We start from the raw sequence: 14,947 nt of genomic DNA, 5'->3' as shown, positions 1-14,947 counted from the left end.
GGTGCTGTCTAGTCAATTCTGACCTGTAGCGACCCTGTATAGGGTCTCTGAGGAGCGGCTGGTGAGCATGAACCACCGACCCTGCAGTTCAAAAGGCTTTGCAGTGTGTCACCTCAACCCACAGTGCTGTGCTGGACTCCTCTCAAACTAGTGGAAAAAAAAGCAGACCAAATATGACGTGCATCTGCATCTCCCATATAGGGTTTCTGAGGAGCAGCTTGTGAGCTTGAACCACTGACCTTGCAGTTCAAAAGGCTTTTCAGTGGCACCTTAATCCACAGCGCTACAATAGGACGCCTCTCAAACCAGTGAAAGTAAGCTGACCAAATAGGACACACATCCGCGTCTCCTGTACAAGTTTTCCGATGAGTGGCTGGTGAGCTTGAACCACCACCCTTGTCCCACAGGCCTTGTCATTCAAAAGAATTTGCAGTGCAGTGTCTTAACCCACAGCACTACACTGGGCTCCCTCTCAAACCAGTGAAGAAAGGCAGACCAAATCTGTGTCTCAGCTTGGTCTGAGTGTGTGAGTTCTTGGCAGAGGAAACCACCAGTGGTGGGGGTGGGTCTTGGCCACTCGGTTAAGCCCCCACCTCCATTCACCCAGATGTATGTTGGCAAACCGTGAGCACACCTATTCCCAACACCAAAGAAAAAAAATAAGATCGGAACCACCCAAAATAGGCAAAGCACACCATGCTTCCCACCCCACCCCACCCCCCCAAAAAAAAAAATGTTCCTGCGGAGTGTTTCTGCGGTGTCTCTGTGGCCCCTATTTAGTCCTGCCGTTTTGTCTAGCCCAGGATGTGGACTCAGTCCTCCGAGCTGGGCCAGTGGATTTAAAGGTATGTGATTTCCTGCCTCCGCTCCAAATTCCACAGGCTATAAGCCTTCAAGCCTTTAAACTATTCCTATCTCTCTGGGTCCGAATTTTGGAGGTCTGTCTTGCCTCTTTTTGGCCTGGAATTCTGAGTTATTGCTGACAGCGACCTTCACTATGCCTTCACCCTAGCCGCCAGCAAGCCCTGCCCTCCCTTCTTCTTCAGTAAGTCTGTAATGTCCTTACTCTGTTTCAGGCCCTTCTGAGTTTTGCTACTTGTTGAAATGTTGTGGAGTGGATTATGACCCACAGCAACCCAGTATAGGGTTTCCAATAGCAGCTGTTGAGCTAGAACCACAGATCCTGCAATTCAAAAGGCTTTGTAGTCTGGAGGATTAAACCACAGCAGGGTTTAATCTGATATTCTCTGCTTTAAGCCAAGATCCATTAGACATCAACAATGATATCTCTCATTCCACGGCCTCTTCTGAATCCAGCTTGAACCTCTGGAAGTTCTCTGTCAATGTGTGATTGTAGCCGTTTCTGTATTACCTTTAGCAAAATGTTAGGTGTTAGGTGCTGTCAAGTTGATTCCATCTCAGAACAACCCTATGCACAACAGAACAAAACACTGCCCAGTCCAGCACTAATTTCACAATTGATGTTAAGCTTGATCCCATTGCTGTTGCTGCTGTGGCAATCCATCTGGTCGGTGGTTTTCCTCTTTTTCATTGATCCTCCACTTTACCAACCATGATGACCTTCTCAAGGACTGATCTGTCCTGTCAATATATTAGAAGTATGTGAGACAAATCTGTCATCCTGTCTTCCAAGGAACATTCTGGTTGTACTTCTCCAAACACAGATTTTTTAAGTTCTTTTGGCAGTCCATGGACCTTCAACACATTAACTAAAATGTATCAATTCTACAATGGTCTTCTTTATTCATTGTCCAACTTTCACATTATTTGAGACAACTGAAAATGCCATGGCTTGGGTCCTTGAACTAGTATCTCTGCTCTTGATCACTTTGAAGAGGCTTTGTGCAGCATATTTGCTTAATGCAATATATATATATATATATATTTAAGTTTTTATTGTGAGGTTTAAATGGCAGAACATCAGCTTTACACTCATTGTTTCGTATTTCATCTCATTGCAGTGATTACAATCCCCTCCATGCATCATCAAATAACCCCAAAGGGTATACCCCACAGGCCCGACCCCCGTTCCCCCCACCGCCGACCACCAGCACATAGCCCTTCTCCCTCCCTGAGTTCAGTGTCCCCAGCTGTTCCATCTGTCCATGTCATCATCTCTGTCACCATCCCTGGCATCACTACCTCTCTGGGTAGAGTCCTGCTTTCTGTTTCTCTCACTTGGTGGTCCCAGGGCTGCAAAACCAATCACTCTCCTCCTGTTGTCATAAAACATCTACCTCTATATTCCCTACCCTCACAGTCAGTCTTGATGGCAATCATTCACTATTATACCACAAGAGTCTTATCCCCATTTCCTTTCGCCAGCCCAGTCCCAACAGTTTGGAAATCATTCAGTGGTGATTCTACCTTCCCCTGCCCCGTCTGGAACTAGGCTCCCTCTTGAAAGCTTGTAAGCCAGTCACTTCTTGCCTTTATAGATGCCTCCCCCCCTCCCCCCCATTTTGGGTGGTGGTGGCTGTGTGCCGTGGAGTCGGTTCCGACTCATAGTGACCCTGTACAGGGTTTCTGAGGCTGTAAATCTTTACAGGAGCAGAACACCTCATCTTTCTCCCACGGAACAGCTGGTAGTTTTGAACTGCTGACCTTGCAGTTTGCAGCCTGATTCGTAACCACTATGCTACCAGAGCTGGGTAGCCAATGTCTATGTTGCCCAACTCTGTGTACCGAGGGGGTGGGAGTGATCCTCGCTGTAAAGATTTGTTCCCTTTTTTGAGCTACTACATCCATGGGTATAGGTAAAGTTCATCAAATTGTAGCAGGTTGCTCTCTCTTTCCCTGCCCACCCTCTTCTTTCTTCTCTTAGTCGAGTTCTGATCAACCAGCCATCGAAGCCAGGTCAAGTAAGTACTATCTGCAAGTATGGGTGTTCTTATGCATCTCCCTCACTTCATATCAGCTGTACACTTCACTCTCCACTCTAGTCCTCTGTAGCCATGTCACTGCCTCTGGGCCCAGGAGTCCCCTGGTCTTGCTGCACTGCTGGCCATTCAGGTCTCTACCCGGGTCCACGGGGGTCTGTTCCACAATCTGCCCCTGGCCTTGTTTTGACTGATGATATAGAGCATTTCCATCATCTCTTTCCACAGAGGTAGTCAATTTGATTTCTATGTATTCCATTTAGTGAGGTGCATTGGTATAATCATCTCTTATGTGTATAAAGAAGGTATTTGAAATGAACAAATCCTTGATTTTGCTTTGTCCCTATTTTTCATTAATGACCTTTATAGTTCTGGGATTCACATTTAGGTCTTTAATCCATGCTGAGTTGGTTTTTGTATATGGTGTGAGGCAGAGGTCTTGTTTCAATCTTTTGCATATCAATTTTCAGTTCTGCCAACACCATCCGTAGAAGAGACAATCTCCTCACCATTTAATGTACTTGTCAAAGATCAGTTGGTTTTATATGGATGGTTTAATATCTGGATTCTCAATTCTGTTCATTGATCTATGTATCTTTCTTTGTACCTGTACTAGGCTGTTTTGACCACAGTAGCTATGTAGTAAATTTTGAAATCAGGGAGTAAGAGACTTCCAACTTGTTTTCTTTTTATTAAGCAGTGCTTTGCTTATCCTGGGTCTCTTTCCTTTCCATATGAAGTTTGTGATTTTTTTCCCCATATCTTTAAAGAATGCTATTGGAATCTGGATAGGGATTGTGTTATATGTATAGATTATTTGGGTAGTATTGATATTTCCATAATGTTAAGTCTTCCTATCCAGGAGCACAGTATATTATTTCATTTTTCTAAGTCTCTTCTGGTTTCTGTGGTAGTGTTTTGTAGTTTTCTTTGTATAGGTCCTTTGGTTCTCTGGTTACATTTATTCCTAAATATTTCATCCTGTGTGTGGCTATCATAAATAGTATTGCTTTCCTAATTTCTTTTTCAGCACTTTCATTATTAACATAGACAAATCCAACTAATTTTTGTATGTTGATCTTATATCCTGCCACTTTGCTGAATCTTCCAATAAGTTCTAGTAGTTTTTTTGCTGAGCCTTTGAGCTTTTATATATATAGGGTCATATTGTCTGCAAATAGAGAGAGTTTTACTTCCTCTTTTCCAACTCGGATGCATTTAATGCCCCTAGAACATTAGTTGTGTTAACTGGTAATTCATCTTCCTGTTGTTATGTTGTTATATGCCATCAAGTAACTTCTGACTTATAGTGACCCTGTGTAGTGTTTTCAAGAAGCAGCTGGTGGATTTGAACTGCCAACCTTGTGATAAGCTGTCCAATGTTGATTCTGAAGCACCACACTCTTAGGCATATTGATATTATCCTGTCTCTCATAGCTCTTCAGAATAGATCCTGAAATGCTCTTTTTCATATAATTTGATGCTGTTCTTTAATTTGCCATCCCTGGCATAATAGACTACTTGCATAATTATCCAATTAAAAATGGTGAATACCAATCCATTTCAGTTCACAAATGCCTAGGATATTAATTTTCAAGTGTTCCTTTTCATTTTTGACAATTTCCAGTTTTCCTGGATGGGTGAAGTATTCTTCATCTCTTCCATATTCTTTTTATTAAAGGATAGTTGCAGATGTCTCTTCTAATTTTGAGGCATTCAACATAAGCAAATAATGTTCCCCAAAGCTTTACTCCTACTCTATGTATATCACTAAAATTGGCCCTGCGTAGAGGAGGTAGCTCTTTCTTAGTTGTATTTTGAGTGCCTTCTAACCTGGGGGATTCATCTTCTGGTGCTCTATCAGACAAAATTTGATTGGTATTCAAGTTTTCAGTGGCCAATTTTTGAAGAAGTAGATCCGTCACAGCCTTCTTTCTAGTCGTTCTTATTCTTGAAACTATTCTGAAAACTGTCCAACATGGGTGACCCTGCTTCTACTTGAAATATAATATAACTTCCAGCATCAAAGCAACATGCAAAAAAATCATAGAACTATAAACTATAGATAAGCGGTCTATGTATACATTAGGTGCTCCAAAATTTTTTTGATAACTCTGTATGTGCCTCACATATCATAGTTCTGGTTGTCATTGTACATCTAAAAAAGCATTATTGGACACAAACAGGTGTTCATATTTTTATTTTCCGCTAACAATTTTGTTTATATTAATATTTTAATCTTTTATTAAAATGTTCTATGTTGACTTTCTTTTAGAAAGAAGCAAGATAAACTATAAAGAGCAAATAGTGATTTAAGAAATATGGCTTGAAAACAGTTTTTAGCCAATAAAAGTTGCTGTGGTTTTCGGTAAGTTCTGCTAAATGGTTCCGAATCCTGGTCACTCTGTATAGAGCTTTTGAGGTGTGACTAGTGGGCTTGAATCACTGACCTTGTGGCTAGCAGTCCAGCATTTATGCTATGGTGCCACATCAGGGCTTAGATAAGTCACTTTTACTTTATTTATTTATTTATTTTTTACTTTATTTACATGAGGCGACTGAGTTCTGTTTTGTGTATATTATTAACATATGGGTATAGATTCTTTTTTTTTCTGCTTCTCTTTTATTATATTTTTCTCTTTTTTTAATGTTTTATTGTGTATTGTGTGATAGTCTATGGACATAGATTCTTGCTTGTAAGTTTTATGGTTAGTGACCATAGTCTTTAAGAATAAAAATTGATGTCTTATAATCTTATTAAACAATGTGATAAAACAGCTATTGTTGTTTTATGTGAGATATTTTGATTAAAAGTTATAGGAAACATGGTTCTTCTTGTGATAGAAATGTATTGTCTGTCATTCTCAGGGCAAATCATTTAATCCCAGTGTATCCTGTATTGGCCACTATCAGCCACACACAATTAGAGTTCATTATTTTCTTTTCTTTTTTTTCTATTTTACTTATAGATATGTATTTTACCACTATTGTTTTGTTATATTAGTCATACTTACATATGTATTTTTATTTATCACTTTCACCAAATGTTAACTTATGTGTAGGTTTGAAGCCTTATCATAGTGAACTTTGTATACAAATATGCTACAGAAAACAAGATGAATTAATGGGAAACATATAGATAGTGAGTAAGTTAGTTGTGCATGAGATATAGCCAGCGTGCATGGAATTCATTAAGTATACATTGTTGTTGTTGTTGTTAAGTGCTGTTGAGTCCATCTCATAGTGACTCTGTATAGGGTTTCCAAGGAGCCGCTAGTGAGCTTGAACCATCAACGGTGTGGCTCAAGCCGACCTTGTAGTCTAGTGCATTATCCTGCAGTGCCACACCAGGACTCCAAGAATATATAAGTAAGACAAGAAAATGTAGCTGTGAAACATTGCAGAATTCATAAGTTATATGCAAAATACATAAAGGTAGGTTAAAGAACTATAGAACATATTAACAATGAACATATGAAAAATAAAAAAGAATAAATTAAAGGATCAATTTTACATAAAAAGACAAAAAAAAAAAACCCAAAAAAAAACAAAAAACAGACAAGTCCAAACATATGATCATGCCATGTCTGTGATGACAGATTTGCTATGACTAAATCAGACATTCATTATAAATTCTTTTGCACGATATGGTTTCAATCTAAAAAATGAAGATAAATATCATACATGTCCAGCAGTCTTACTGGGTATGTAGACCTTTGACCATGCATTCATCATGCTATTTTGATCTGTTAAACAAGTATAATGTGGGTCTCAAGCACCTTCCAACCTTTGCTCAGATCTCAACTTTGATCCTCCTAACCACCTATCAGCACAGAGACAAAACACATGAATAATGTATAACCCAGGGTTCAGATACTGTGGGCCTTCTACCTCACTTGACCATGGCTCTTCATGTGTTTACCTATCTTCTTTTTTCCCTAGTTCTTAATATGTCTTGCAAAATGTCAAAATGAAATATGTGATTCATGCATTTTAATTTGTTCTAGGAACCTTTCTGTTACATATACTTTGGCACAGCTTGTCTGTTAGTGTACTGGGAGACAACTATTTCAGCAACATGGAAGTTTAATAGACATTGTTGCTAGATGCCATCATGTTAGTTATAACTCATAGCCACCATATATGCAACAGAACAAAACACAGCACAGTTCTGTACCATCCTTTAAATCAGTGTCCTCTTTGAATCCATTGCTGTATCATTGTTAAGTGTCTTCTTACTTGTTTTTTTTTTTCTACTTTTCCAAGGATAATGTCTTTCTCCAAGGACTGCTCTCTCCTAATAACATGTCTGAAGTAACTGAGATAAAGTCATGCCATCCTAGCTTCTAAGGAGCATTCTGACTGTATAGTTTCCAAAACAGATCAGTGATACTCAATGTATTCCATTAGCCACAGATACTTAAGCTTGCATCTGCTTCTAGACTATCTCTTTTGCTATTAAATAAACATGAATGAACTTTACTGCTTGACTGTCCTGCACATATTCTGTTTATTAGGTTTGACTATCATGTCTGTTTGCAATGGCACGCGCTACCAGCCACCCTTATTTCATCTTTCAGGCATCCCAGGGATGGAGGATGCTCATATCTGAATCTCCATTCCATTAAGCATCATGTACATAATAGCCATCCTGGAAAACACCATCATCATTCACATAATATGAAAGAACCCCAGTCTTCATGAGCTCTAATATGTATTTCTGTATATGTTAGCAGCCACTGACACTGGCCTGTCAGCAACCACACTGCCCACAGAACTTAATGTCTTTCTTTTCAACCATCGAGAGATTGAGTTTCATGTCTGTCCGGCTCAGATGTTCTTCAGCCACACCTTCTCTTCCATGGAGTCAGCTATCCTGCTGGCCATGGCCTTTGACCATTTTATGGCCATATGCAACCTGCTGCACTGTACAGTGGTCCTGACCCACTCTCGCATTACTCAGATGGGGTTGGCAGCTGTGGCTTGGGGAGGAGCACTGATGGCTCCTTTGACTACTCTGCTCAAACGTCATTCCTTCTGTAAAATATTGTCCTATCCCACTCATTCTGTTTCCATCCGGATGTGATGAAGCTGGCTTGTGGGTTGATTCATGTCAGCATCATCTATGGACTGGCCTTCGTACTCTGCTTCATTGATGCCAACTCTGTGTTTATTATTCTATCATATGCTCTAATCTTGAAGACAGTTCTGGGCATTGCATCCAGGGAGGGAAGGCTTAAGGCACTCAACACTTGTGTCTCCCATATTCTTACTGTCTTCATTTTCTATATCCCTCTTATTGCTCTAGCCTTAATCCACAGGATAGGAAGATATCACTCCCCACTCCTTCATGTTACTATATACAATGTTTTTCTTTTTGTTACTCCTGTCCTCAACCCACTGGTATACAGTGTGAAAACAAAACAGATTAGAAGTGTGCTGTGCAGACTGTTTGCATTAAAGTTGGATAAAAACAAGAACTAAAAACAGTGAGTTTCTGAGAAATTGATTGAAAGGCACCTAGAATACTGAGAAAATAAGGAGAAACATACTTTTTCATGTATATTTGAAGTACTTTATTTTGTACATCTTTATAAGATTATGCTACAACCTTTTGGAAATGTGGAATTCCCTTCTAGTTTTAAATACTATACCATGAAAGAGAGTTAAAAAACTGTTTGACCCTTCACACCATGCTTATGATTCCTAGTGTTCATGCCATGTACCTTGTGATAGTGTGTTTCTATTCAAATAGTGCTCTAAATATTTTTATATGAGAATTCCTCACTTCCCTATATGGCTATGGCTTAAATTTAACTAAAATCAAATACATGTATTGCTATCCAGTTATTTACAGAATATGAGGAGTTTCAAATAGCTTATGAAAAATATTACAAATGACAAAAAAAGAGTATTTTTTCAGTTGCATTTAAATTTATTTGTTGTACAATAGTTATTCTGTGACTATCCAAATATAAGCATGATGTAACATAAAAAGGAGTAAGAAATGGAAGCAAAAAATATAACAAAACCATATGGCTAATATGTGCTGTTTTGTGCAATGTATATTCTAATTCTTCAGATTGTATCCAATCGGATTGTACAGTTAGATGTACTGAGTGAATTAAAACAAAAAGTTGTAACTTAACTGCTAAGCCATCTAAGGAAAATATTGACATAGACTCTCCATGTCTCCGTTTTCTTATCAGTGAAATGATATCTATGTTCTAAAAATGTTGTAAGAAGAAATGTGATAATCTATGTGATATGTTTATGGCAATATTTGGCATGTAGTAAATAATAAATAACAGCCTTATTATAAATATTATAATAATATTATTATAAGCCAAAGGTATGGTAAAGAATAAAAGCCAAGTCAGAATATTAAATACAAATGCAGTTGTGTAAATTTTTCTGTCACTCAGATTTTGATATCAGAGATAACTATAGAATAATAGAGTCATTCTGTGGTCAAATATATATTCAGTTTCCTCAGTACATCATTTCTTCCAGAATGTGTGCATTTTCTAATTGTGTAAAAGTGTTTAAACTGGGTTTGTTCATTTTTCAAGCATGCACAGTTATCTACCCAATGTCATTGCACATTAAGGGTAGGCATCAATTTCTTTACACATACTGATGCATAAGGAAAAGCTAGCAAAAATAGTAAGTCATTATTCCATCCAATTTTAATCAAATTAAATAGAACATTAATTCATACATCATTAACATATTGATTCATTTATCATGTATAACCCTTACATTTATTTCTCCCTTTATCCTCTGTTTCTAACATTTTTCCTTCCCCCTGCTATTATTTTTGTCTTAATTCAGTTATTCTGAACACTAACCATGTACAACACATTTGGAGAAACACCAGACAAAGATGCCATCCTTTAGGGTCTTACTGTGTAGTGAAGGAGATAAAAGAGACATCAGTTTGTCAGACAGAGTTACTCAATTCTGAATAATTCTGTCTGACAAACTGATCCAGCCCATCACACATAAATTGGAACATTCCCTTTAGATGCCTCATTATTTTATTTATGAGAAAAATGTTAAACCAAAATATCCTATGTAAACGATACAATGTATTGGTGCACATGCTTGAGGAGGACACTAGGTTAAGCCACAGAGTTTAAAGAGTGACTCCAGAGGACTCAATATTGATATGTCTCTTTTTGATGCAGTCTCTTGTATCTGCTTCTATTTTTTGTCTTGCACTCATTTTTCTCCTAATGTAGACAGTTACTTTCATACAGCTAGGAAAGATGATCACAAATGATTTAAAGTCATATTGACATAGTAGAGATAGAATGAAAACTATTTCACATAAAAATGCTCAAGGGGAAATTGTTTAGTTTTTATTTTCTGTAGTTAACAAATAAGAGGAACATATTAGAATATTGGTATTATTATTGTTTGTTTTTGTTTTTAGTGCCATCAACTCAGTTCTGACTCATAGCGATCCTGTGTAGGGTTTCTGAAGAGCGGGCAGGTGAGTTTGAATCGCCAACCTTGGGATTCAAACCGACCTTGTGGTCCAGCGCTTTACCAGGACTCCAAAATGAAACATATCAGTGAGAAGTTTCCCAAAGGAAAGGTGTCTTCTTTCTGCAAAGAATGAAATCATTGCTAATGAATTTCCTACAGTTCTCTATAAACATGTTTGGGCAAGTTAAAGATAAATTTGCTTCTAACTAGAAATGATCATAAAAATAATTAACTTGGATCCTAAAATTGGTGAAAAAGAGCTTATGAGTCAGAATATTTTTTAGGTGTTCATTACACTTCCAGAATGCTATCTTATTTAAGACAGACTGTGGTTTAAAAGAACAACAACAACAAAGCAACAAAAGACCTGGCACATTCATTATGTTAATACATAACAAATCACAGCTATATGAATGCTTTTGGAATTGATATAGATTTCAAACACCGATGATATCTTTCCTCATTGGTTCGTTCTCACTTTTCCAAGAAGCACCTTCTAACAAGCTTAGACTTCACTGAGTTGCATTTCTCTGCATTCATATGGCAATTCTGACAAAGTTCCATAATTAATTATACACAAGTTCTGATGTGGCACTCTATAATAAGTACTGTATTGCTAACCTCAAGGTCGGCTGTTCAAACCCACCAGACCCTCCTTGGAAACTCTATACAGGGTCACTATGAGTCAGAACCAAGTCAATAGCACTTAACAACAACAACAATACATTGCTTACCGTTTGATGATTTTCACTAGTAGAATGCAAGCTATGTGAATATCATGTTATTTCTTATGGATGGATTTGATGTTTAGAAAACATGCCAGAGTGACATTTAAAATACATTCTGATGTGCCATTCCATTGGAATTAACTTAAAACTTTGTGAAACTGTCTTCAAATATATGCTTATGGTATGATGTGTTTACTTGTGCTGTTGTTACGTGCCATCAAGTTGGTTCCATCTCATAGGGTTTCTGAGGAGTGACTGGTGCATTTGAACCACTGACTTTGTGGTTGAAACCGACATATAGTCGAGTGCTTATTCTACAGTAACACACCAGGACTCCATGCTTACTTACAGTCATGTTTACTTATGTTGTCGTTGTTCAGTGCCATCAAGTCGGTTCCGACTTATAGTGACCCTGTATAGAGTTTCCAAGGAGCCACTGGTGAGTTTGAACTTCCAGCCTTGTAGTTCAAACCAGCCTTACAGTCCAGTAATTTATCCCACAGTGATACACCAGGATTCTTGTTTATTTATAGCCTTGGTAATTAAGTTTCTCTTTCATTTGTGTCTTTCCTTAAGTCCAGAAAGCTCAATTCTTCATTTTCTTTTCTTTCTTTCTCTCTTTTTAATTGGAATAATTTATTATTATAACAAAAGTACAAAGTATAGAAAACTAGTGTCTTTGAATCATTTCAGAGAGCAGAGAAAATTTTTCACTAGCAGACTTTAATTTTAGCACCTTTGAGATGAAATATTCAATTAAGACACATGGAAGCAGTTTCTGGCTCCCCTGGGGAAGGGGTTGTCCAGAGGTGCCCATGTGACATTCACAGAGTGGTGTAGCCCTTTTTTTTTTTTTTTTTCTCTATGTTTGGAGAGTGCTTAGTCCACCCAAAAAAAAAAAAAACAAAACTCACTTAGAAACAAAAGAGGTGTTCACTGACTCCATGGTGGAAGATGGAACCCGATGTGGAAATGAGCAGCAGGCACTAGATGATGGACAGGTGGAAGGTGCTGACAATGCAGTAAATGGTCTTGTTCTTCCACCTCACCATGCAGATCCGGTCAGAAAGAGTTCTAGCCAGAAGAAAGAGTTGGCTAGGTGCAGCATCTGCCTAGCCCATCATCTTACTGGAAGTCTTACTACTTTTATCACAAAATAGTTGTCTCTAGAAGAGAATGAGCTTACTATTTATTTTTTAGGAGGTCTAAAAAACAGAGATGATGCCTTATTATAGGAGTCAGCATATTGCCCTATAGGGTCACTATGAGTAAGAACTGAGTCGATAACAACATTTTCAACATGGAATGGTAAACAACATTTTCAAACATTTTCAACATGGAATTAAAAACAACATTTTCAATATGGAATGGTAAACAAAACAAAAAAATCAATGAAGTATGAATACTAAACAAAGAAATAACATGGCTAAGGATAACCATTCATCAGACCACTGCAAATTATTTCTTTTCAAACAACTTCTTTGTCTTTTGCTAATGGCTAGAATATTCAGAACACCAGCTAATATCTATAAGAAATCATCAGAAATATCAAATGAATAGTCATAAATTTATCACAAATAATGGATGTTTAATTCCTGAACTCAAACAGCATGGGCAAACAAAAATCAATTGGCATTTTGGACTTTGTATAAAATAAGTCCCTCATTGATCTACACAGTCCTAAGTGATTCTCATCCAACTCACTACTAAAAAAAGATTCCTGTTACCATTTCTCCTTACCACTACCAAATAGTTATCATTCACCATCACAGTCCTGCTCATTTATTTAAGTATTCCATCTCCCGTTCATGTTTTTTATTTGATAACATTCTTCTCGAGGGGAAAAAATTGAACATTTTCCATTTTAGAATTCATGGTGCCTAGCACATTACTTGGCACATAGGAGGTTCTTTGAATAGTGTTTAAAAATGGAATGTTTCATCTGATGCAGAGAAAATATCATTCTCCAGCAATGACACGTTGCACCCAAAATCGTTTGCGCAGGGCAGCCTTAATCTGTCGAGATTTGAGACTATAGACCAGAGGGTTGAGCAGTGGTGTCATGAGGAGGTAAGTGTTGCTCATAGTGGTATATAAAATTGGAGAAGTGCCTTGACTGTAACGATGCAGTACTGCCAGACTGATCAGAGGCAAATAAAACACAAACACTGTACAGAGGTGGCAAGCACAAGTCTGCAATGATCTCCAGTTTCTCTCCTGGGTCCCCAGCTTCATAATAGTGCCCAAGATTTTCATGTAAGATGCTAGGATGAAGACAGCATCCACTGCAAATGTGCAAAGCACACAAACCAATCCATAGATGCTGCTGAAAGTAACATCTCCACAAGCCAGGTTCAGCATATCTGGATAGTAGCAGTAATAATGAGAGAGGATGTTGGCTCCACAAAAAGGAAAGGTCCTGAGGAAGAAAGGCAGAGGAGCCAGCAGAGTAGCACCTCGTAGGAGAGCAGCTCCACTAAGGCAGGCAACAGTATAATGGGTCAGGATCCTCATGTAGTTTAGTGGAGCACAGATAGCTATCAAGCGGTCAAAAGCCATGGCCACCAGGACACCTGATTCTACTGAGGACAGAGTATGGATGAAGAACATCTGAGTCAAACAAGCATCCAAACCAATATGGCGGATGTCAAACCAGAAGATAGCCATGACACTAGGCATTGTAGTCAAGGAAAGGCCTAGGTCAGTGAGAGCAAGCATGGCTAAAAAATAAAACTGGGGTTCATGAAGAGTTTGTTCTGCTCGAACTAGTATGATGAGAAGAGAATTGCCTGCAAGGGCCACCAGGTACATGAGACAGAAAGGGATTGAGATCCATATATATGCAGTCTCCAAGCCAGGGATTCTAATGAAGGAGAAGGTGGGCCTGTCAGAAGCAGTATCATTAAAAACTGGCATGGTGGAATGCAGAATGCACTGTAGTTAAGGACTTGACAGCCTATAAAAGAGAAATTACATGTCAGGAGAGTTGAATAGACAAATCAGAAATAAAAACATTTTTCAAAAATGTTGTTGTTAAGTGTCATCAAGTCGGTTCTGACCCATAGTGACCCTGTATAGGGTTTCCAAGGAGCAGCTGGTAAGCTTGAACCACTGACCTTGCAGTTGAAATGGCTTTGCAGTATGATGCATTAACCCACAGCGCCAAACCAGGACTCTTACATATGGAGTTACACAATTATGACCTAGAGAAGTAAAAAAAAAAAAAAAATGAGTTTGTGCTTTTAACTTTAGAATGATTACTCTTAACATATGGAAGGCAAATTAAGCACAAGAAAGGATACTGAATGTCATTAATTACTAACTTATTCCATCCATTACCATCAACTTAATTACAAGTAGATACTATTAGAATGGATAGAATTTAAAAGACTAAAAATACCAAGTGTTGTTAATGACGTGGAACAACTATAGTTCTCCTGTATTATGGATGGAATGCAAAATGGCCCTTTTTTTTGGAAAACTGGTTGGAAGTTTCTTTTTTTTGGTTTTGTTTTTATTGTGAATTGAGTGATAGTTTACATGGGGGAGCATCCGTTCGTTTCATTGCAATGATTACAACCCCCTGCATGCTTCATCATTCAACAGTATTGCTTGTATTCCCTCTGATTTTTTTTTTTTTAACAAAGACACTCAGGAATATACAATAATTTAAACAGCCAAAGGGCACACCCTGCCCCTCAGCAACCAGCACACATCCCCTCTCCCTCCATGAGTCTAGAATCCTCAGCTGCTCTGTCTCTTCATGTCATCACCTCTGCCTCCATCTCTGGCATTGCCACTTCTCTGGGTACGGTCCTATATTCC

At 38.2% G+C, this 14,947-nt stretch overlaps 1 protein-coding gene across 1 annotated transcript; it reads right to left on the bottom strand.

The window, feature by feature from the left end:
• Positions 1 to 13,081: 13,081 nt before the first annotated feature.
• On the bottom strand, positions 13,082 to 14,038 carry LOC102815871 (olfactory receptor 51G2-like). Its single transcript, XM_006870347.1, has one exon. It carries the CDS (start codon positions 14,036 to 14,038, stop codon positions 13,082 to 13,084), a length of 957 nt encoding a protein of 318 aa, XP_006870409.1.
• Between the last annotated feature and the right edge of the window lie 909 nt (positions 14,039 to 14,947).

Source organism: Chrysochloris asiatica, unplaced genomic scaffold (assembly GCF_000296735.1).
Source record: "Chrysochloris asiatica unplaced genomic scaffold, ChrAsi1.0 scaffold00140, whole genome shotgun sequence".
Taxonomy (NCBI): Eukaryota; Metazoa; Chordata; class Mammalia; order Afrosoricida; family Chrysochloridae; genus Chrysochloris; species Chrysochloris asiatica.
This window is presented reverse-complemented; position numbering and strand designations above follow the sequence as displayed.

Coding starts and splice junctions, on each gene's coding strand:
- LOC102815871 (XM_006870347.1), bottom strand. CDS start 14,038: ATGCCAGTTTTTAATGATACTGCTTCTGACAGGCCCACCTTCTCCTTC.